The sequence below is a fragment of the Artibeus jamaicensis genome, unplaced genomic scaffold, assembly GCF_021234435.1.
Source record: "Artibeus jamaicensis isolate MK-2021 breed Jamaican fruit bat unplaced genomic scaffold, CSHL_Jam_final scaffold_754, whole genome shotgun sequence".
NCBI classification, from domain to species: Eukaryota; Metazoa; Chordata; class Mammalia; order Chiroptera; family Phyllostomidae; genus Artibeus; species Artibeus jamaicensis.
Window position 1 is genome coordinate 5,082,579 of NW_026522054.1, and position 25,489 is coordinate 5,108,067.

At 42.5% G+C, this 25,489-nt stretch overlaps 1 protein-coding gene across 4 annotated transcripts in view; it reads right to left on the reverse strand.

The window, feature by feature from the left end:
- The window catches only part of SDCCAG8 (SHH signaling and ciliogenesis regulator SDCCAG8), a 224,234-nt gene that overhangs the window by 146,501 nt on the left and 52,244 nt on the right, over positions 1-25,489 (reverse strand). For all 4 annotated transcript variants that reach the window (XM_053659543.1, XM_053659544.1, XM_053659546.1 and 1 more), the window contains exons 11-12: positions 24,168-24,302; positions 17,526-17,642 (exon numbers count right to left, since the gene is read on the reverse strand). In XM_053659543.1, the coding sequence (XP_053515518.1) occupies positions 17,526-17,642; positions 24,168-24,302 (252 nt within the window). The remainder of the gene's footprint in view (positions 1-17,525; positions 17,643-24,167; positions 24,303-25,489) is intronic.

Genomic DNA, 25,489 nt, shown 5'->3' on the forward strand with positions numbered 1-25,489 from the left:
GAAAAAAATGAAATTAAACTTACATATTAACATTAACACTTAAATACTGATATATACTTTAACGTGTATATTATATCATATATGTATGCATTTTTAAATATATGTAATATACTCATAATATTTAATAAAATAGAGGTCATTAGGATCCCTGGGGCCGGGATCCTTTGGCCAAGAAGCGAGAGGGGGTGGGGGGGAGATGCCTGCTAGTTTCTGAGGGGAGAGCCCACGATGCAGAGGGGTCTTTGACCTGTTTCCTCACAAATTAACAGAATACTTTCTGATAGTAACTAGGCCTAACTCTAACCCAATCCTTCTGCATGTACCTCAGAAGTGTTTTGCTTGCTACAATAAGTACATTCAAAAGTAAAGTAAGCCAGCCTTGACCAGGTAGCTCAGTTGGTTAAGAGCATCATCACAGTACGCCAAGGTTCTGGGTTCGATCCCTGATCAGGGCACTTATAGAAAGCAACCAAGGAATGACTGAATAAGTGGAACAGCAAACTGATGTGCTGATGTTTCCCTTTCTCTCTCAAATCAATAAGTAAAAAATTAAAAAGAAAAAAGTGAAATAAACCCGGAGTTGTTTCTTTCAAAATGAACTGCAATAAAAACAGGAAGGTTTTTTTTTTCTGAAAGGATATCCTCATATAAAACTATTGATCTTGTGCAAATTAAATATAAAAGCTGGGAAATAAAAGAATTACTACCAAAAAAATCTACAAATAGTTACTCTAAACTCAAACGTTCACACAGCTGTTGACTTTTCTCACCATTTGAAAGTTGCTTAATCACCTACTGAGAAAACAATACAAAGCAAAAATGGAATAATATAAAATAATTCCAATTTAGGAAAACAAACTGCTAATTTATTTCCTTAAACAATAATTCCTTCCCAAGTCCTTAATTCAATACAGTAAATACTTTGGAATACTTCCTACGTGCTTGTTCAGTGCCTGAAATTGTAGAGTATGTATGTTATGTTATATATATAATCCAGATGGCCACTTACATATATATCTCCAATCTGTCCACTCTTCACCTCACTCTTTTTGTCCTTCATAACTATTAAAACATAAACTAATTCCCTACCATTTTGATAAAAAGCAAATCCAATGATACATCCAATGTATCATCTCATTTCTTCCTCCACTATAAAAAATAACAAATTATTACAACATGCTTGTTTAGTTATTATAAACATTTATAGCAGAAAGTGTCTTATAAACATTAATAGTAAGGCTTTAGGATTTATGTGTAAAGGAAGTCTAACCATAACTTTCACATCATATTACTGCATTTTGGGATCCTTCTGTTCCTTTTCCCTCTGTCTGTTAAAGCTATTAATATTTTCCAATAGAATGATTGCATTGAAAATACACTGAAATATCAGATGAAAATCACTGGTCGGGGTGCCCGGTGCTTTTCAGGGCAGCTGCCACTGCAGCCTCCCCTGTGTGTAGAAACGTAACTAAACACAAGCAGAAAAATCCGACTCAATATAAAACCACCCCAGTACGATTTTAATAAGCAGGAGAATGAAAGTCATTTAAGCTAAAGATGCTTTCACTACCTGTAAAGACAAATAAATGTAAACGCAATGAACTATTGCTATTTCTAAAGTTATATCTGATTGTGCCACAGGACAACCTTATAAGTAAATTTTAATATGTGAAGTTCATTATGTATTTATGGTTTAGAAAATATCTTTTTTATTTTTTAATGTATTTACATGCCTGCAGTTTCTCAATGTGATTTAAAATACTTAACACACACCAAGAATACTATTTAGAACCCTGAATTAAATAGTCATTTTTTGAAAGTTTTTTTCAACATTGACACTATTTTACCTTAAATGAATTGCAGCATAAAGGTTATTGCAATGTGGGATCACAACAATCTCCTCTATTTCCTATTTATACTTCAAGTATAATATTTTTTCAGATTCTATAATTACAGAAATACCAAGATAATATTTAAGTATGCTTTTCAAAGTAAAAATTTTTTAATGGTAGATATAAAAGTACTGACAAAATCAATTTCCTAAGAAAACTAGTTAATAAACTCAGTAATATTCCAATCATAAACATGGTTTTTCAGTTATTGTATCCACTATTAAAAACTGTATAAAATAAATTGGCCTATTTACTCTTTATCAGAAAATCAGGCATTCTGGCAAAGCAGTTTTTCTCTGAGATAATGCACACACTTGTATTATGTACCAATCAGAGCAAATTAAAACTCTTACCCTCAGTCTTACTTTTTAAGGAGTAATCAGAAAAGTATCAGTTAAATATCCTGTTTCTTAAAGGAAAAATACAAGGAAGGTTTTGGGGGTTTCTGCACCTCACTTTCAAAACTTCAATGTACACTTTTATCAAATAAAATTCCTCTTCAGTAAATACTGTGCTATTTCTTCCAAAAGGCGCTCCTACCAAAAACATTTGAGAGTTTATTCCCCTGTTTACATCAACACATTAATAAAAACACAGGCCATAAAAAAAACAGATACAGTTCGAGATAGAAGAAGACACCTCAGTCATATCGTTTTCTACCTTCTCCCTTCACAGATGAGACCACTTGGGGGTCCAGCAAGATTACACGCTCACCTGACCGGATGAGGACCCCGGTTTCAGATTCTTCTCTGATCCCTGTTTCCCTTCCAATGTGGACAGATGCCAACCACAGTGCTAACTCAGTGACAAGCACCAACAGGCTCCTATTGTCAATGACTAATTTTTCAAATGCAGTAAAGAAAACACATCATCCCTCTTCTCTGATAACTGTTACTCGACAGGAAGCTTTTCTCTTTTCGCTGTATGTTCTCTTGTTGGTTAAATTCCCTCAATCTCTGACCATCAGAACAAATTTAAGACTCAGCTCCCCTTTAAAAAAAAAACAGTTTCACAAGACTGTGTGTATTATTTCTTAATTTAGAGGAAAATATTTTATTCCATTTTATTTTTATCAATATTTCTGTTGAGTGCCGGTGTGGGGGCAAATAAAATATTTCTTTTCTCTCAAACTAAGAAAAGCTCAAACATTTAGAACCAATTTAAGATTCCAGCCGTTCACTTCAAACTAAATGACTATTTTATAAGAAGTGGTATTTTCACAAAATCAGCTTCGAATGGCTGAGAAAAGGAAATGCTCTATCTACGTAGCCTGGACGGCTTAACAGTGCAGACAATGAAACGCACAGCTTGTCTCGTTCCCCCATACAAACACCCTGGACCTCGGCGAGGTCGCCTCTCTACCCATTTTCTGCTACGGCTTGGTGCACCTGACCCCAGAGAACACCGATATCGGTGCTCTGGCTTTAAGACACTCCAGAGAGTAGGAGAAGCAGAGGATGACCTAGTCCGTTCAAACCTACAGGCTCTTCAAGTCTTTGATTCAAAATATTCTGACCATTGAAATAGCCTGTCTTTGCTGAACTCACCTTTCAGCTGCCACTCTGCCTGTAGGTGACAACATGTGTCCTCTTCCATTGGGAAACTGGACTAATCAACCTTATCTTGTTGGAAGGTTTTCACCCACATTAATGAGATGGTCTTATGTGAAGAGGAAACAGCAAATTTTAACAACAAAACTAGGTTTATTTTTAGAGACATAACTGATTGAAAAAAATAAACCCTTCTGTACTGAGACATGGATTACGTGATCTCACCTTATGGGGAATTTTTAGAAAATTCAGTTTAGCTGTGGGTTATATAAATATTTCTGTAAAATTCTATTTGTGGAACTTCAGAATCTATCGAACTTTGCTTTAACTCAAAAATAACCTATATTTTCTAACTAATTTTGGAAAGAAGCTTCCAATGTAAAGTAGAAGTTTTAGTTAATAAACATTTTGAGTACAGTTGTTTTAAATTAACAGCATCTACATAGAAGGAAGTAAGTCCATCTACTTAATTTATTGAGGACCTAGTCAATCATAGATGTTCTATGCACATAAACAGGTTTCCATAGTTTAGAAAACATGTCCATATGTATTACTGTATTTATATGTTGTGACAATTAGAAAAATGACATACTTTCTGCTTTTACTCCTTTTCCTAAGGAAAAATAAAATAAGTGTAGAACAGATAAATACAGGGTAATGACTAGGACAGAACACATTTTTTTTAGCTATAACTGACTATAACAGTGTATTAATTTTAGGTGTACAACATAATGATTTCACAGAAGTGTATGAAAAGAACACTTTTTAAAGGATTCATTCAATGTAATGAATCAAAGAAATCTCAAAAATAATTTTACAGATTCTAATTCCTCAAATTTCCAATTTAGTCTATTTTTCCAGGTTTATATGGAAAAACTGAAATTTCAGGCAGGCCCATTCCCCTCCCCTGGACAGTTTCCTAACACAGGTTCAACTCTTTCCAACTACAAATCCGCCCCATGTTTACGCAAGCGTTCTGGTTTCTTCACCATCCATGTCTCATTTCCTCACTGCCACCCATGTAACCTTGTGGAGTACGGCTCAGTGCTACTAAACACCCTGCTTCTTCATGGTGGGTACAAAAGTAAACACCTTTTCGCTTGACTAGAGTTCTTCTGAAGAAGGCATGTGGTCTGGTCCTTAATCAGGCATGCACACGTACCAGCTGAACAAAACACGTGGAAGCCGGACAGTATCACGCTATGAGGAGGTTTCAGCTACAGGTTGTGGGTCTATCTGCTTAAACCACTGATTCCAATGAGCCCACCCATGACATGCTAATCAAATCTGCATGACACAAACCTGAGAGGAACTGTTTGCTACAGCGAGAAGTCAAAGATAAAATCCAAAAGGGTTTGGGCCACGATGGGCCCAACCTGAAATGATCTTGTTTCAGAGAGACCAGTAAAAATACCTGTACCTACTGCCCAGGCCTGGGGCAGCAGACTGGGTGCCGTTGGAGACTTTTGTCAAACTCATTAGGCTCAGTAAGAGTCCACAATGAGACACGTGGGAAAAACACATAACCCAAATAGCAACCGGCTCCGAGTTAGAGTAACAGAAGCTTAGATGACAGTCCCACTTGCGGGTACTGGTCCGGTCACACCAGGACCCCGAAAGGCAACTAGATAAAATGGAGCAGAATCAGGAGAAAGACAAAAATGGAGACTGTGAGCAATAGTCATAACAGCATCAGTGAAGACAATAATTATTAACATCCATAGATTGATTATTTTTAAAAATAGTTTATTTATTTATTTTTGGAGAGAGGGGAAAATATCACTATGTGGTTGCTTCTCACGTACCCCCTACTGGGGGCACAACTCGGGTCACAACCCAGGCATGTGCCCTGACTAGGAATCGAACCAGTGACCCTTTGGTTCGCAGGCCGGTGCTCAGTCCACTGAGCCACACCAGCCAGAGCTCATAGATAATTATTATATGTCATCTACTATACTATGAGGTTAACACGGGTCATCTCAGATTTGACGAACCCTTTAAAGTGGGAATTGTAGCGATCCTCATTTTGCAGACCAGGGAAATGAGGCTTGAACACATCAAGGACTTCCCCCACATTCGCCAGGTCGCAGGTACAGAGTGGCAGCCTACTCACAGGCCCCAACTCTTGGCCTGAACCCGTCCACCCCAGTGCTGTGCCCCTAATGTGTGTTAGGGATGAAACCACTGGAATTCGAGAGTGAATAAGACCAGTAGAAGCCTCTGACCTCAAGTAACCTACATTTCAATAGAAGAGAAAGACTTTTTAAAGTAAACAAAATAATAAAAAAGGAAAATAAGTTCCACGAAGGAGACCAACAAGGCACTATGAGAGAATAAGGGGCAGCTGGTGGGGGGAGCAGGATATCTGTTCGTAGTTAGAGAAGCGGAGGCACTTAACGGAGACCAAAGAGAGAGGAAGAGCTGCTTAAGCACGAAGAGTGAGGAAGAACATGTCTCAGAAGCTAAAGGAGAACTGCTGAGGCCCGGGCAGTGGGGCCAGGAAGAGCAGGTGAGAAGAGAGTGGGGAGACACGTGGGGGTCGGGTCACACGGGGCTTCAGAAGCTTCGGGAAAGAGTTGGGCTTGGTTTCGAAAGGCGATTGGAAACCACTCCGAGTGGTTAAATGGGAGAATGACGTGACGCCTATTTTGCTTTTGCTACAGTGTCGGCGTTGACCATGGACTAAGAGGACACATCTTCATGAAGCTAATGTTGTGGTTGGGGAAGACAAACGAAGTAGGATAATAAAGCAGAAAGGCCAGTCGGGAGTATCAGGAAATGGTGCACAATTTAAAATACAGTGGTCGGGGAATGGCCCACTGAGGAGATGACGTCAGACCGATGGCTTAAAGGCATTCAGCTCGTGATTTCAAAGGCCATCGTGGGGAACAGAGTTCCTGCCGAAGGGGAGCACCAAGTACAAGGGCCCCGAAATGGAATGTACCTGGTGCATTTGAGAAACGGCAAGGAAGCCAGGGTGGCTGGAGTGGAGTTGGGCGGGGGTGTAGGAGGTGAGAGCAGGGGGGTAGCCAGAGGGCCAGACGGGGCAGCACCTTGCAGGTCACTCACAGTGACGGAGACAGGGGACCCTGGATGGTGGTAATCAGGAGAGTGACAAGATCTGACACCAGGTTTAACAACGTCCCTCTGGCCTTGAAGGGACTAAAATGGGGAGAAGCAGGGAAAGGGGAAGCCAGTTAGGCATTACTGCAACAACCCGTGATGATGACGGTGCCTTGAACTAGAGCGTAGCAGTGGGTATAACTGAAGAAGCTAGACATAAGCAGGTCAGGGGGCAGTGAAGAGATGTTCAGTAGTGTTAATCACTAGGGAAATGCAAATTAACACCACAGTGAGGTGCCATTACACACTCCGATTTCAGGTGGTTGACAACCACTTCCGGCAAGAAACGTCAGTATCTGGGGCTCAGTCTTTCTACTCCCACCCCCTGCACCTCCTTTGCCCCCAGGATGTACGTGGACCAGTGCCTTTGCACACCCTGTGCCCTTTGCCTGAATGGCCTGCCCTTCCACTCCCTCTGATCCCCTCCCAGTTATGCTGAAATACGACTTTACAGCAGAATCTTATTTTTAATAGCAGCTTTATGGACATAATTCCCATACAATCCTACCACTAACGTGTACAACCGAATGTGTCTTAGTATATCTGGAGTCGGGCAACCATCGCTCTGACCAATTTCAGAACGTTTTATCATCCCTGAAAAGCAACCCGATACTCATCAGCAGTACTTTCCATTTGCTCCCAACTCCCTCAGTCCCAGGCCACCAGGCAACCATGGTTTGTCCATTCTGCGAATTTCGTATAATGGAACCAAGTAACAGGGCGCAGCCAAGGGGTGGGGCCCCAAATGGGGATTTGTAATGGGGTCCAGAACATGGGGTCCAGGAAATATTAAGAAAGAAAGAAAGAGAGAGAGAGAGAGAAAGAGAGAAAGAAAGAAAGATAGATAGATAGATAGATAGATAGATAGATGATAGATAGATAGATGATAGATAGATAGATATGGATAGATAATGATGTCCCCACCCCCATAAGTCTAAACTGGGGGATGGGACACATGGAGCAGAGCCATGGAGAGCTGTTTTGCATAGCAACAGGTTTGCAGATAACCTCTAGAACAGTCACTTAATGTATCTATAACCTTTAACTGGTTTCATAAATGTTAAACAGCTATGTCCATGCTTTGATCCAGGGGGATGGGAGTGACTTCAACCCACAATGTAACTGGGAGGCAACTTCCCCTGGTTACAGAACCTGCGTAAGAGCTTGGAAATGATTGGCTCTACACCACAGAGCCACCCCTGCCTGAATTTACTATGGCAGCCCAGTAAAGATGGAAAAATACGGGAATGCTGGCAGGTGTGGCCAACTGTGGGCGGAGTCGGGAATGGTGCGGCAGAGGAAGATGGGTGCTGGGATTTAAACCCAGGCGTGGCAGCCATTCCGTGTGTTTTTGGGACCACGCAGCTTGGGTAGAGGAGAACCATGGACTTCTGTTTTTTTTTCTGAGATACGGTACGCTGGTCTGGGCAAAGAGGGGAAGGAAGGACTGTCTGTTCCCCCGCCGTCTGTCCCCCCGCCGTCTGTTCTGTAACAACCCTAGAATGTGTTGCCTTTCATGACTGACTTCCTTCACTTAGCATGATGTTTCCAAGGCTCAGCTCTGCTTGAGAACACATCAGTGTGCGTTCTCTTTCATCGCCAGTACGTACAACAGATACAGATGTATACAATCACATTTTATTTATGCGTTCATTAATTGATGAGTATTTGGATTACTGCCAGTTCTGAGTATTATAAATAATGCTGTTAGGAACATTCGTGAGCATGCTCTCGTAAGGTCATATTTCATTTCTCTTGGGTACCTACTAGTAGAATTGCCAGATCTTATTGCAACTCTAAGTTGAGCATTTTAAGAAACTTCCAGACTTTTTTTTCAAATCAGCTGCACTATTTTAGAATGCTACGAACAATCTATGAATCTCCAATCTTTCCACATCTTCACCAACACTTGTTATTATCTATCTTTTTTATTTTAGCCACCCTAGTAGGTATGAAGTAGTATCTCATTTTGGTTTGGATTTGCATTTCTCTCATAGCTAATGATGATGAGCACATTTACACCTATTCATTCACCATTTGTATAACTGCTTTGGAGAAATATCTATTAAGATTCTTAGCCTTAAAAAAAAATCCTTTTAAAACCTCTCCTACCACAATAAGCCATTCCTTTTACTAAGCCCTCACCTTATCACACTTAACGTCCTTATCAGACCAGACTACATGACTTGTATGAGCAATGAATATATTTTATTTGCAAATAAAATGATGTCTATCTTGTAATTAAATTCAACTGTTTAAAAGGCTAGACGTTTTATTGTTCTATTATTAGTGATAATGTAAAGAACACAACTAAAAATTGCTGACAGTAAAATTCTTATTGTCTCAACAGAAGTGTCACGTTTACAAAATCAGGGTGAATAACTGGGAAACTTGCAATGACACTGAGACCCATGTAATTTGTCAACGATTTTATTAATACTTAATGCATGAGGAAGTGAGGCAGAAACAAGTTTCCTGTTTGTAGAAGCACAGGAGTTTAGAGCTAGAGAAAACATCAGCTGTCGCTTATCCAGGCTTCTCACTTTCCTGGGAGAGGAAGTGAGTGGCTGAGACGTTTGCTCAGAAAGCCACCTGGAGAGCCAGTGCAGGAGGTGGGGTCTGTGGACTCACGGCTCTCAGCCCAAGCCCTACCCTGTGTGCTCCATGCTTCCCCTTCCGTCACTAGTGACGGGGAAATCTCTTCTAAATCACCAAAGTGACCATCGGTTCTTCATTTCTAATATGCTAATCCTGCTTGATTCCGAGATCGTTAATAAAGTGACATGTCATAGGATGTTACCTGAAACCTAAAAACCTGAAAATTGTTCACTATGTGGAGAATACTACAAAGGAAATGAGAAGTAACCGTTCCCCAGCTGGACTTCTGTGCCTGGCTGCAGGGTATGCAGGATGTTAAGAACGGGCAATTGCACTGAGACTCTGAGCCTTACAGAAGCCCATTCTCTATGGGGAATCTTTAATAGCAGAGATTTGTCACTTAAGATATTGCGGTCATTTATACAAGCTCGCTACGGAATCCAAAGACACACATGTTCCTTCCCCGCCCACCTCACCCCTCCTCCCAGCCTCCAGACCTCTGCTCAAGCTGCCCCCCTGGAGGCAGCTTTGGTTTTGCAACCGAAATGCCTTCCTCTCCCACCTGCGCTGGGCAACATCTTAACCCTCCTCCCAGGATGCCATGCCCCCGCCTCTAAATCCCCACACCTTTTCCTAGTTTGCTGATGGCAGTTACCAGGTTCTCTTGGACATACAATTATCTGCATCCCTGTCTTACATACTTCTGTCTTTAAGAGCAGATTCATCTAGGCCAGCACGGTATAGGCGATACACGGTTGCTGAATGACAGCAAAGTTTAGGGCAAGAAGATTCTAAATTTGTGACTGCTTCTTACTTTAAAAGTACACATAAGTGGCCACATGAAAGGCATCTCTGTGAAGGACAGGCAGCGCCATGTAAAAATGCTTCAGACATTGGTAAGTGAAAAAAGTAAAAAGCAAGATTATATCTGGGCTATGTTTACTCCTTGCAAATATCATATATGCATATGGACAAAAAGTGGAAGGTAAAACAGAAAAACGAAAACAATTTGCTCTGCTGGGTGAGGGAATTGTTGGCTTCTGTGAGTGTGCGTATGTTTATACAATAAATATTGTTTTTACATATATACATATGCAGCAGGTAGTAATATTTTCACTGGATATTGGTACTAATAGGTCTAGACTGTAAGAAAAAAACACAAGTATTGACCCCTGTCTGAAGCCTGTGCTCTTGCCGCCGGTGGGGACACTCATTCGAAGAGAAGCCGATTTGGTCCCTGAGAAGAGACCAAGTGAGACTGGCAGGCTGGCCTGTGAGTCCAGCTTTTAAAGTCAAACAAAACAGTTTTTTAAGGACTAGACTATCATCCAATTAAATTGAACATTTAGAAAAAAGTTGTATTTCTTCATAGCCAGTTGTGGATTGATTATATGTCTTCCTTCCTTAAAACAAAGATACTTCTTGAGTTCAGCTCCCAGTTCACATTCCTATCCAAAGGCAAACACTTGTATCTAAGTATTTACCTCATCAGGTATACTCTTTCTAAATGGGCTCCTTCTGTTCCCTGATTGTGTCCTGATCTCCTACATAGCCTTAAATTTCTATCTTCAGAAACAGTTTCTGCTTATCTATTTGATTTTTTTAACTGTATTATTAGGGTGAGGAGTATTCTCATCTTTGCTTAAAAGTCAAATGCTTCTTTGTCCAGCACACAGAGTGTTTCTATGAACCAGGTATACACAGTCTGCCCCCTAAGGTCACGGCCCAAGTCATTGCCACAGTTGGTAAATGCTAAATGCCCCAAGGAATCCGACTTGGTGTCCTTTACTGGGCCAATCTGGCACACTCCCTTTTTGTAAGGAAACAAAAAACCCCCTCAAACTTACTTCTTAACTGCTAATTTTGTGACTGTAGCAACATAATTACGATTTAAAATGAAGAAATGAGCTTTATTTTACATGGTCTTTTAGAAAAATAATAACTCCAATCATCTTTTATTAAGTGGAGCTGTTCTGAATTATTTCCATAATCCTATTTGTCCCATTCAAGCGTCACACAAGACAAGAACAAAAGAGACTGATTGATTAGACATACGCCAGGCTGAAGAATTTTCTCAGAATTCTCGGGGAGGCGGTGTTCAGAACACAAATTTCTCTAAAGTATGCTGAACAATGCTTTAGGGCATACTTAGGGAAGATGCTATAAAAAAAAAAAAGCCTGATTGCATCACACACATGGATCCAGATTCCCCCTCTCGTGGGCTACAGCCAGCACGAAGTTCACGCTACATTAATTTGCACTTGTCGATAGGCTGCTTTGCAAGTATTTTTAAGGCATGTTCAAATGTGTTCTCTGTCTCCTCGCCTAGAATATAAACTCCCCAAGGGCAGGACCTGGGTCTTCTGGTTCCCACCCCACAGGGTCCGGGATCCTGGCCTGGGCAGGCCACGCCTTCGGGAAGGGCTGGTGTCGAGCGCCGAGCAGGGGAAGGAAGGTGCTAAGGCTCCAGCGACGAGAGGGAGTGTGAAGAACACCGGGGAGCAACTCTGTCATCACCAGGACCGAGTGATTACATGTGCTAGCGCCGTGCCCAAGTGGCCCCTGTCCCAGGCGTCTCGGAGAGAGAGAAGTGAGACTGCAGGTGGTGGTTGGAAGCCATCTATTACCTCAGAATATGTCCCAAAAGCCTTCGGAAGAGAGAAGGCAGAATTACTGACACAGAGCGGAGAACAGAGCCCAGCAGGATTCGACTTGAATCTGTTGGTGCGAAATCACACGTAGAAAAAGACTGATACCACCACTGGCCCCTTGAACAGATACAGTGAAATATTTGTAGGGTGTTTCCAGGATCAGTTAAAAGACAGTGGACCTCAGAGGTCTTTTGGCAGATCTCCAGGTAACCCACGTTGCGGCTACTATTTAAAACTGACGTTTCAGAGGAGGAAGCCCCCGGCTGCCTGTTGTAACGACCGATTCCCATCTTCCTACTGCCGCAAAGTCCTTATTTCCAGATGTTGTGACCTCCAGTGCCTGAGATTAAATCACTTTGCTCTTATTCTTTCCACATTGAAGATCAAGAGCAGGTGTGTCCTTGAAAGACTCCGCCGCGCCCTTGGAGACAGTGAGCAAGGTCTGAGTAAAAAGGTGCTGTTTTTCAGCGTTTCTTTCTTGCTTGTATTTCTCTGGCTTTAAGTAGGACTTATTTTTAGGACTTGCCAGGCTTCCTCTCATCTTCACACAAAGCCAGACAATATAGACACACTCCTTCCCACCACCTAATTAATTCAGTGGAGCCTGGGAAATTACTCCTGTGTTGATACAGTCCATGTTCAATGTCAGAATTATTAAACTGCTGAATCACACTGCTGTAGACATAAGCAAACCCCAAATCCTTTTTTGCTTTAATTTTTCTAGCCAGAATTTCCTATTTCTTTTGTACAAGTGCTCTAGCCTTAAATACCTGCATTGATTACCCCCCTCAGGCGAATCTGAATGCCAATGCCTCCTGCCCAGCAGTAGCCACAACTCCAAAATTAGAACTTTCACGGTGTTGGTAAGAGCCTTATCTATGGCCCTCTGCCCAGCCCCTCACCCACTTGGCGATGCCACTGGATGACTGAGAGACCAGGGGTGTGGCATATTTGCTGTACCGGGAACATGCTAATGCCACGCAGGTATGGTTTAAGATCGGTGAGCCTCCTACCTCGAGGCTCCACATGTTTTTCTATTAAATTTACTGGGGCGGCATCGGTAAATGGGATCACGCAGGTTTCAAGGGTACATTTCTGCGACACGTGATCTGCATACTGCACTGGGTGCCCACATGATGTGTGACCTGTACATTGCACTCAGCTCCACGCTCTCCTAGGCCAGGGAAACTGGAACAGCCCTATTTCTGTACCTCGGGCAGGGGCTGGCGAACTTTCTGTGATGGGTCAGACAGCAAACATTTCGGTCTCTGTGGCTCACGTGGTCTCTGCCGCAGCCCCCCAACATGCCTTCCCCCCAGCTAGGCAGCTCGGACACGACATTAGCAAGTGGGTGTGGCTGCTTCTGCTGCCGCTGCATCTGGGAGAGCCGGCGGCCGGTCAGGGCAGGCCCGTGGGCTGCGGTTGGCCCACCCATGTCCGTACACGGCAGCGAGGATGTATGCGTGGGCATCAGCACCCCAAACCTCAGTCTGCCTGCCCCCACAGCCACGGCAGCTTCCCGGGCGGGCGTCTGAGCACTGCTTGCAGTTTAATGCTCTGTGGTTGATGTCTCAGAAAGCTTAAGGATTTCCTACCGGAATTCGGTTCTGAAGTGCAGTCGGATGGAAGGTGGGCCTGGCTCCTGTGTGCGTTCCCGTTTGTCCCAGTCTCTGTCAGCAGCCTGAGGGCAGGTCTAAAACACTCGTGCCCCTCCAGCTTCCTTTTCCTGGCCTCCACCTAGGGTGGCGCCTGTTCTACTGTGTCCCTTGTCCCTGGCAGGAGCCTGGATGAGGCCGGGGGAGGTTGGGTTGAGTGTGCACACTCCTGGCATCTCAGGGCAGGCCATGCAGGTGACCTGCCTGGCCCAGGCGGGCTGCACACCAGCCCTGCACACAAAGGGGACTCAGTGTGGAGCCTCTGCTCCCCCTGACACAGACACCAAGCGTGTCCACACTGGAGGCCACCGTCTCTAGGGGCCATGTGTCTGACCAGCTCGGGCTGGGGAGAATGAGTCCCTCCGCTCCCACTGGGGTGGTGTGTGGTTCTGTGGCTGGTGGCCAGGAGCGCCCGGAAGTCACAGGCCCACGCTCTCCCATGGGCATTGCCTGGCTGGAGGGACCCCAACATTAAGTAGCAAACAGAAAACCCCATGAACAAGTTAAGTGAGAGAAAGACTGCAGAAGAAAGGAAACCAGTTTACATGTTTATACCTCGAATCTCACTGTCTGCCTGCCTTTTGAACAAAGGGCCCTGTGTTTTCATTTTGCATGAGGCCCTGATCAAAGGTTGGGGCTATAAGGTCCAAGGCTATAAGGGGCAGAAGGTTGGGGACATCTTCTGAGATCTGTTCACCAAAGTGGAAGCTGACAAAGGAAATCCCAGCAATTTCAGAGTCAGCTAACCTTGGCGATGCCAGGGTGCAAGAGGGTCTCCCTGCAATGTTCCTAAGTCGTCAGTGTAAGGCTCTGAAATTCACTATGTTACGAGTTTCAGACTCTGCGGGGCTCCTTTCAGGACATGGTGAGGGCGGCCGCTGCATGTCCCTCAAATACTTTCCCACAGGACTGATTCATCTTTCTTTCAAATGATTGTACCTTATGAATATAAAGCACAATCAAGTTATCGTGCATGAAATTATTAAAACAATAGACAGAGAAAGTTGAAATTCTGTACTGTTTCCCTTTATCTCCTGTGAAAGAAGGTAATACTACAACATTCTTCCACACCTATTGTCCTGGTTTGAATAAACCAACTGTAAAACGAAGATGATTGAGGTGGTGAGGGAAGTCTGGATATGGGTCGGGCATTGCATGCTATTACAGAATCATTGTTAATATTCTCAGGTGTGAAATGACGCAGTGATTGTGAAAAAATATTTCATGGAGGCACACAGAAGTACTGATGGGTGAAATAACAATGTCTGGGGCCTTTTTAAAATGCCCCGGCAAAAGAAGAAGTGGAGGAAGAAGACAAGAGGAAGATGAAGGGGGAGACAGAGAAGATGGAGGGGACAAAGTTGCTGAAAATGAGGACAAAGAGGAGAGAGGGGGAAATGTGAGAAGATGGGAGAGGACAGGCCAAAACAACGATGCTGACGGGAATGTGGAAATTCATGAAAATCCTCTCTATCCTTACATGTCTTTTTAAATTCCTGTGACGGGGTGTGTGCCTGCCTGTTGCCTACAAAACTGTCTAATAAAAATCAAGTTATGGATTTTTCCATTCTCCTCCAAGCCAAATATCCTTTTATTTTCTTAATTGTGGGGTGTGTGTATGTGTGTATGTGTGTGTGTGTAAGAAGCATCCTGGGAGTTGACAGTTCTCTAAGCTGAAGCATATAAAGGAGTGGATGGAAAGGATAATCCACCCATGGATTCGTGACACAATAGTTAGAAAAAGGAAGAAAGTGAGAGGAAGAGGTTGCCATTGCTACTCTCCTAACCTTTCTTTCTAATTATGCCACAGTCAAGCCTCGGGTCACAAGGAAAATGATTCTGGTGGTCAACCATTTGCCCTGTCTTGAATACATCAAAAAAGCCCTTGTTCTCACCACATTCCAATCTCAGTTTCCCTCCTATTTTGGAAATGTACCAAGTGGTCAGATTAACAAAAATATGGGTAAAATGACAACATTACAAAGATCACCCTTGTTTGTACCCCTGGAGATAGGCTTCTTGCTATTCTGAATTGCACAATTCAGAATAACTGCAACCCTTAAAAGTTAAACACACTTTATATTATTCCAGGTATTTCTGATACATGCGCCACATGCCCAGCTGCTAAAAGTTAAATGTAAATTTCTTTCCTGAGTGCAGATGGTGGCCAAGCAAAGTAGCTCGTGGGTCTTAGAGACAGAAGGTCAGGTCATGGCCGAGAGACCAGAGAACAATCGCTGCTTTGCTACTCAGACCGTCCAGGGAAGGAGACACCGCCACTTGCTTTTCTGACGCTGTCTGTTCCATACAAAACAGTGACAAAGGCTACCTATAGGACCTCCTCACGTTCTGTCCCAGAAAACATGGTAACGAGGACCTCACAGCATAAACACCTTGTGACCTGTAATACAGAGGTTTAATTCCTGACCCTCTGATCGGCTAAAAAGGCACAGCTCTATGGAAAAACAACACTAAAAATCATTATAAAACTGCTCATGTTTCCTTATCTAGCAGGAAATGTTTACAAGTGAAAAGTCCTTTTAAAATCCTGCCACTTCAGCCTCCACACAATCACCAATTAATTAAAATGAGATGTGAGATATAATGCTAAAAGACTAATATTATACACATATTATTCATTTACAAGTGATATTATAATGTCATTGTTCCTATTGTATTTTTTCTCTTTGGAACATTATAATGTAAATTTAAATAAGCCAGAAAATCTTCCTTGCTATATTTGTCCAGTTAGTCCTGAACGTTATGTCGGCAGAGCTATAGAAAACCACAAAAGCTATATAACAAGTATCGTGAGACCATGCCAACATGATCCTTCAAAAACAAACCACAATGCATCAGCAAAGGAAAATTCTGCGTTTGGTCTGGTAGTTCTAACCTTCAGTCCCTGATAAAAAGAATTTCCAATTTCTCTCTCAGGCACGCCCCCAACTGGATGGAAAAAAACAGCTCCATTATTTGTACATGTTCGTAATGAAAATTCTTCTGGAAATGTAAAACCCTGTGACACTTTGAATGGTACAAAAGCAAAATTTAATTTAATTTGTTTAGATTTTAGTTTAGAGGCAGGGACTTCAGTTTTCACTTGAAAAACTTAGTACACTGTTTCATTATTACTTTCCTTTTCAGTATTTTTCCAATTGTGTGAGTGTCACAGAGTGATGATCAGGTTGAAAGAGAAAATATGTTGGAGAATATAAGGAAAATGCTTTGAATGAGAAACATTTTTTAAAGCTTACCTAGGGCTACCTACATCTAAATTGCAGCAATTTCTTTAAAACATCGATACTAAGAACTCGGTCTTATTTTAATTGAATAGATTTATCAACCTGCTTTCCTTGAATATAAAGAATGAAAGCCTTCAGTGTTCTGTACTATAACATAAAAATAGAAAATCAAAGTTAGCCAGCCAATTAGAGCAGCCTTTCTAACCCTTTTATCCGTGTTGTCAGTTAAAATTGGGGCATCTATCTGATCCCAGCAACAATTTAATATAAAACACCTGTTCAAACTGAAGGAAGCAGAATTTTTCTCTAACATTTCTAATTTCACTGTGTTTGGGCACCCTGAGCAAACATATTCATGGTTTGTTAAAACTGGTTTCACTCTGCCAACAATCAATTTGATTGACATATTTACATATCAACTCATCTCATCTTTCAAATTTTAAAGTTTTTCACTTAAAATGGGATTGAAGTTGGCATCTCTCAGGAACTTTACGTATGGATATTTTAGGTTCAAACTGTGCATTAGAACGTTTTTCTTTCCTTTTGTCAGTAACACACACACATCCCCAAAAGTAGATTTGTGACCTCTCAGATTGGAACACTGTACGTGTGTACGTGGTGTTCTCCCCCTCGCGTGTGAAAGGTGAGAATCTGGGGCAACTACAAGTGAACTTCTTTTAATCATCTTAAGCAAATGGTTCTATTAGTTGGAGACAATGTAATAGAAACAAGTGACTTAGGAATAAAACCACATCGACTTCAGACGGAACATGTTACGTGTTGACTGCTGTGCGTCTCTGTTGCCTCTTACCTGATCTTTAATTTCCAGATCCCGTAAGGTTTTTATTCTGTACTCTCTGTGCTCCTTTTCTGCCTCGTCTTTGTCCATTTTGGTTTTATTCAGTTGATAGCGCATTTCCCCACACACCTGTTAGAGTATAAAATCTAGATCAATAGCTGCCCGAATCTACCAGGCATTGCCTGCAATTAGATCTTCTAGTGCCCCCTAGAGGTCGTAGAGATAAAATACAAGAAAACTTTTCTAAGACACTTTCTTTTAGAACATTGAATATAATATTCTGTTAAGATGTGGAGGCAATATCAGGCATTGTTGAGCCTAACAATTTCATATTACAGACAAAAAATGCATAACTAAGAAATTTAAGTCATGTGTCCATGATTTATTATGTAAAATCATAGTTGCAATGGTATATTACCATCCCAAATGCAGTATCATCTCAATTTGAATTAGGTAAAATTATTAATTAAAATATTAAGCTATGCTATTATTCATTTAAATTGTTATGGTTAAATATATGCTGTATATTGTATAACTTTCCTTTAAATACTTTATCAATTAGTTATTTATCTATAATATTTATTTTTTTAACATTTATTTTATTGATTATGCCATTACAGTTGTTCTATTCCCCCCCTCCATTCCCCTCCACCCTGCACACCCCTCCCCCACCATTCCCCCCTTTAGTTCATGAACACGTGTCTCAAGTTCTTTAGATTCTATATTTCCCATACTATTCTTGCCCTCCCCCCTATTTTCTACCTACCGTCTTTGCTACTTATTTTCTGTACCTTCTCCCCCATTGTCCTCCTCCCACTCCCCTGTTGCTAGCCCTTCATGTGATCTTCATTTCTATGTTTCCACTCCTTCACTCCTGATCTAGCTGTCCTCTTAGTTTGCTTTTGTTTTAGGTGTGGTTGTTGATAACTGTGAGTTTGCTGTCCTTTCACTGTTCATCTTTTTTATCTTCTTTTTCTTAGGTAAGTCCCTTTAACATTTCATAGAATAAGGGCTTGGTGATGATGAACTCCTTGAATTTGATCTTAGAAGCACTTTATCTGTCCTTCCATTCTAAATGAAAGTTTTGCTGGATAGAGCAATCTTGGTTGTAGGTCTTTGGATTTCATGACTTGGAATACCTCTTTCCAGCCCCTTCTTGCCTGTAAGGTCTCTTTTGAGAAATCAGCTGACAGTCTGATGGGAACTCCTTTGTAAGTGACTGTCCCCTTAGCTCTTGCTTCATCTAGGATTCTCTCCTTCATTTTAATCTTGGCTAATGTAATGATGATGTGCCTTGGTGTGTTCCTTTTTGGGTCCAAGTTCTTTGGGACTCTCTGAGCTTCCTGGATTTCCTGGAAGTCTATTTCCTTTGCCAGAATGGGGAAGTTCTCTTTTATTATTTGTTCAAATAAGTTTTCCACCCGTGGCTGTTCCTCTTCCCCTTCTGGCACCCCTATAATTCTGATGTTGGAACGTTTAAAGATGTCCTGGAGGATCCTAAGCCTCTCCTCATTTTTTTGAATTCTTGTTTCTTCATTCTTTTCTGTTTGGTCATTTTTTCCTTCCTCTGGTCTACTCCCTTGATTTAAGTCCCAGTTTCCTTTCCATTACTATTGATTTCCTGTGCCTTTCCCTTCATTTCAATTAGTTTAGCTTTCAATTATGTTTCTCTAATTTGTGGCTAAAATCAACGAGTTCTGTGAGCATCCTGATCACCAGTGTTTTGAACTGTGCATCTGAAAGTTTGGCTATTTCTTCATCACTTAGATTTATCGGCTCTGGGGCTCTGAGCTGTTCTTGAGCCATTTTTGGTCTGTTTGCCCCTGTTACGTATGAGGAGCGAAGCCTTAGTTGTTTACCAGGGCGGGGGCTACCCAGGTCGCTGGTTTGTGATGCTGTATGTGGGGGGGGGTGAGAGAGGGAGCAATGGCAGTCCTCTCTGCTTGCCCAGTCCATCCCACCACTCGCCCCCGCCTGTTTATCCACTGTGCCTCTTCCCTGTGTCTGCCTATAGCTAGCCCGCACCTGGGATCCGCGCCTTTGGCTGTTTGCGCACCACCTCAGTCGGGGATCTTTTTTGCCTGACCCGCTCCACTGCTGGCTTTGCCCCTCTTACCAGTTTAGCTGAGCATTTCATTGTTTTCGGACTCCGTATTGTCGATTTTCTGTGGTTTGGTTGCCTTTATTGTTGTTTAAACTTTGTTGTTTTTAGATTTGGTTGTGTGCGGATGCAAGGTGTTTCCACCTACACCTCCATCTGGTGGAAATCAATTAGACTTTTATTTAAGGAAATCTGTACAGGAATTTTGCTGTCTGCTGATTGACTGCATGACTGATATTGAGGTTTAGCAGCCAGGATTCACTGAGAACTTTGCAGAGAGCATCAGTCTTGTCATGCGCAGTGCTGTGTGCTTAAGAAAGATTGTCGGGTGAAGGTCACAGACTGAAACGAGGCACATTCTGTAGTAATAGCTGCAGAGTTGACATGAAAGGAAAATGCACATTTAAGGGAAATAATTCTAATGTATCATTACAAAATGAACACACATAATATCTTAAAAGTGTCCATCATAATTTTTTTTCAATCTGTCATCTCTACAGATATACATATATTGGGAAAAAACAATTAGCAGATAAATCTAAATAAAGAAACTTTAAGCCTTTGGGACAGGAATCTGTAGAGAGATGTAATACACGATTGTAAGTCAGCCTCTCATTCACAAAAACAAGTTTTAAAAATCATGTATCGTGCAATGGATATATTTGCTTGAAGCTCTTCAAATTTGGTATTTCTCCAAAAATGATGGTTACAACTTTGGAAATTAGTACCATCACTGTCAAGGTCCTAGAATCTTAGAAAAGCTATATGTGTTTTCTATGTTCAAATAAAAAATACTTTCAAAAAGAAACTGGGCTGCATTCAAAGTTGTCACTGTGACAAGGCAGAAGAAAGAGCCACTAAGCTACTTCCGCCAAGATGGAGGCATAGATGGGAGACACTGTGCTTTCTCCCACAACCAAGTTTAGAGACAACAAAATATTAGCAACAGAAAACACAGCCAGAACACAGAAAATTGAACTTTTCGGAAGTCTGATAACAACAAATTCTTCAGCCTGACCGGTAAGAGGGGTGAAACCAGCAGCTGGCGGAGCAGGGTTGCACAGGAAAACTCGGTCAGACGGACTTAGGCGCGCGGATCCCAGGCCCGGGGTTGAAAGGGGCGGACCCAGTAAGCAACCCAGTGAGCTCGACCCAGTGAGCGACCGGCGGATCCGGCATGAGTAAAGGGCGGTGGGTTGACTGTGCTGGCGCATTCCTGCACAGATAGACTGGTGAGGCAGTGGGCAGTGAGATGGGACCGAGTGGGTCCCAGCAACAAGAAGCAGCAGAGACGGCCATCATTTCCCGGCTCTGACCCCGCCCCCACATACAGAGTCACAACCCAGCAACCTGGGCGACCCTGCCCTGGTGTACACCTAAGGCTTCGCTCCTCACCCAGTGGCGGGAAGCAGGAGAGGGGGACGCCATTTCCCCACTCTGAACCACCCCCCCGCCCACATACAGCATCACAACCCAGTGACCCCGCCCTGGAGGCCCCACCCCGCCCCTAAGGCTCCGCTCCTCATACTTAATGGGCCTGAACAGACCAAAAATGGCTCAAGAAGATCTCAAAGCCCCAGAGCCCATAAATCTAAGTGATGAAGAAATACCCAAACTTTCAGATGCACAGTTCAAAACACTGGTGATCAGGATGCTCACAGAACTCGTTGATTTTAGTCACAAATTAGAGGGACAAATGAAGGCTAAACTAATTGAAATGAATGGCAATGCACAGGAAACCAATAGTAATGGAAAGGAAACTGGGACTCAAATCAAAGGAGTGGACCAGAAGGAGGATAAAAATGACCAACCAGAAAAGGGTGAAGAAACAAGAATTCAAAAAAATGAGGAGAGACTTAGGAACCTCCAGGACATCTTTAAATGCTCCAACATCCGAATTATAGGGGTACCAGATGGGGGAAGAGGAAAAATGACAAGTGGAAAACTTATTTGAACAAATAATAAAGGAGAATTTCCCCAATCTGGCAAAGGAAATAGACTTCCAGGAAATCCAGGAAGCTCAGAGAGTCCCAAAGAAGTTGGACTCAAGAAGGAACACACCAAGGCACACCATCATTACATTAGCCAAGATTAAAATGAGAGAATCCTAAAAGCAGCAAGAGCAAAGGGGACAGTCACCTACACAGGAGTTCCCATCAGACTGTCAGCTGATTTCTCAAAAGAGACCTTACAGGCAAGAAGGGGCTGGAAAGAGGTATTCCAGGTCATGAAATCCAAAGACCTACAACCAAGATTGCTCTATCCAGCAAAACTTTCATTTAGAATGGAAGGACAGATAAGGTGCTTCTCAGATAAGATCAAATTCGAGGAGTTCATCATCACCAAGCCCTTATTATATGAAATGTTAAAGGGACTTATCGAAGAAAAAGAAGTTAAAGAAACATGAACAGTGAAAGGACAACAAACTCACAGTTATTAACAACCACATCTAAAACAAAAGCAAGGTAAAAGGACAGCTAGATCAGGAGCAGAACCATAGAAATGAAGATCTCATGGAGGGTTAGCAACAGGGGAGTGGGAGGAGGACAAGGGGGGAGAAGGTACAGAGAATAAGTAGCATAGATGGTAGGTAGAAAATAGATGGGGGGAGGGTAAGAATAGTATGGGAAATATAGAATCCAAAGAAGTTGAGACACATGGTCATAAACTAAAGCGGGGGGGAGGGGGGATGGTAGGGGTCGGGGGTGCAGGGTGGAGGGGAACGGAGGGGGGGAATAGAACAACTGTAATGGCATAATCAATAAAATAAAAATTTTAAAAAAAGCCACTAAGCCTTTTCCCTCAAAGAGCTAGGGAAATGCTGAAAGTACTAAAAATTCTATCTGAAATACAAATGCTTTCGGTGTGTGAGTTGATTTTTCCTGTTTCAAAAAAATTAGTAATTTGAAAAAAGTAATTCATTTAAAAGCTAAAGAAAATCTAAAAATTAAGAGTGCGAAAAGAACTTGGAGGGGCCTTAATTTACTTCCTTTCTGAGTTCTGCCCTGTTTCAATCTATTTGATGTACGTACATGAACAGAATGAAGATATGCAACTTGGTAATATCAGAAATAGTCATTGTACAGCTGTGGTGTGTAAAACCCAACACCAACACGAAGGTATTATATGTAGTAAATGTATAAGCATTAGGCCTTATTTAAAATTATTTTATTCCTTGATTTAATTTTTAAAGTTCCCTTGCCTGACTACTTTCAGTTTAGCATTTGATAAGTCTACCCATAACATTTAAATCCTATCTGAAATAAGTCGATAAATTAAATTGGACTAGAATTATATGATCTCAAGGTTGAAAGCACCCTCAGGCACTCTTCCCAGGCCCGAGTCCCTTTGGACCATTCTAGAGAGAGGTTATGATCATTCTTTACTGTACACATTTGAACCGGAAGTTCTTTCCATACAGTGACCTGAAGACACTTGCCAGACCATTCATCCGTAACTCTGGCTTAACCGTCTGCATCCTTCTGCACCCGTTCTCTTACTTCTACCCTCCACACCAACACATCAATTACATTGGCAACAATAATATTTTAAATCTCTGCACTTGCTAGCTTGAGTTTACAAAACAAATGATAATTACATAAATTCAAGGAAGAAAAAGAAAAAATGGGCTCCCTTTCTGAATGTATATCAAAGTTCATTTAATTACTAAATTATAAAACGATGGCATTAAGATGTGTCAGAATTTAGAAAAATATGTTGAGAAATAAAATTCAATATGAAAAGGGTATGCATTTTAAAATAATCTGTATATCGGTGAGAACCAGGTTCATTTATTTTACTGTGTCATGCATGTCTGTATTTAGTTTCTTAGTGTTAAAGCAATTGATTACTGAAGTCTATGTCGACTTCCAGTGTGTCTTAAGTGTGGACCTCACATCGGTCGGTTAAGATCATTAAATACTTTAGTCCCAGGTTCAGAAGTCTGTGATGCCCAGACAGCAAACACTGGCATTTTACAGTGTAAATTTAAAGACCAACAAAATAATGAGCTGTAGTCTTAGAATCTTGATTTCAGAGGCCAAGTCTGAAAAGAAATGGGAGGTGCACAATTTTTATGTGAAACACATTTTTCATGTCGTAAGTATGTCTTTCAGTGTTATTGTGAAGACCAAACTTATGCTACCTCTGGCAAAAATTACTCCTAATTAGCACATGTAGGCATACTAGTTTTATCAAATGCTCAATAACTAAAGTAACAAAGCCGGCTTGTTTCCGAGCCTGTCTCAGCCACCGAACCCGGCAGCCCTGTGTGAACACTACATGTCTTAACTGATCCTTGGGCCATGCGCTGGCACCCAGCGGGGGAACGGCCTGCCGATGGTTACGTGCTCTACTTGTTCTGCTGAATGACAAGTAGGCGGACCTTTATTATCTTGGAATAACAAAACTTTTCTGCACCAAACTTCTTTGTGGGCTCTGTGCATTAGGGAAAATGTGTCAAAAATATTTAAGTAATTATTAAACTAAAATCTTCCTTTGGGTGGAGCGCAGTGGGGCAGTGGAAGCTGGGCCCACAAAACCTTTCTTCGTACCTTGGTGGCATCCATTTCCCGAGAAGCAAGCTGGTTTTGGATGTCCTCTAGTTGGTTAACAGCCAAAACCTTCTCTCTTGTGAGCTTTTCCACCTGGGCCTCGAGTTGAGCAATATTCTGAGACAGAGTCAACATCTGTAAGAGGAGATAAAAGTCTTAAGTGACAATGGCATTTGGCAAACTCAATATTAAAAGGGTGTTGAATTCCTAGCGCCTTAGCCACTGAGCTCTTGGAAGGTCGTTTCTCTGTGGGTCGGGTATGTGCACTTGACCTCTTCAACTCTCTGTTCTGCGTGGCTTAAACGTGTACCTCCCTGGCCTCTTCCCTCATCTTGGAAAACATATAACATGGTGATAACATCAAAGGTTTGGGTGAACCTCCACGATGCCAGCAGACGCCTGTGTACATTACGGAAGAGACTGACGTGAATGGATTTCAGAGGGGGTGTCAGGGAATCAGGACTCTTAAGCCCCTCGCCCATCCAGAGGGGAAAGCTCTACAGCTTTCCTGATTAGGAAAGCTGGAGAGGCAGACATCTTCCGTGAGAGCTGCTGGTGGTCTGTGAGCCAGGATCGCCCGTACTGCCAAGGAGGGGGCTCTCTGCAGTCCCCCAGCCTTACCACCACTGAGCTGGCCCCATTGCTCCCACAGGATTCCGCTCAGCCACCATCCCCCCCTCTCCAGGAGGCTTCTTTGACCCCTGGCTCCCAGCACCGAGCAGAAGCCCCTGCAGCGACTCAGGGCCGAAGCTGAGCGAACGTGCACTGGGCCGGTCCTGCCTGCCACTTGCGGCTGGCACCCATTCCCACTGGTCGCTGTCCATGCCACACTCGCTGGCGGTTTAGGGTTTGACCAGCACTGTGGCACGTGGGCCTACAACCACCTCCGTGTGCCCCTGTCACACCCTGGCTCTGCGTGCCTCCAGCACAGCACGTCCCACCCCGGTTTCCCACCGTCTGTCTGTGTCCCTCAGAGAACGTCCACATTCCGCAAGGGCACCGAACGTTCGATGAGGAATGTGATAATGACCGTCTGTGGCCTTCCTGAAGGACTACGGACACCGGGCTCTCAGCTTTTCTTCTCAGGGCTAGAGACACTTTCTAGGGCTTAGATTTAACCTGCACAGTTCTGTCGTTCGCAACTGCTTTTCATTCTTCCCGGTTAGTAAAAATTTTCTAGACTCTTAATTTCTTACTTGTATTAGTAGTTTTAAAATGAAGAAAAATGCTACCTTGCCCCAGAGCAAAACATATAGGAATATCTATCAGTTTCTAACCTGTTAAAAGGAGAGCTGATCATGAACTTGAAATAGTAACACTTG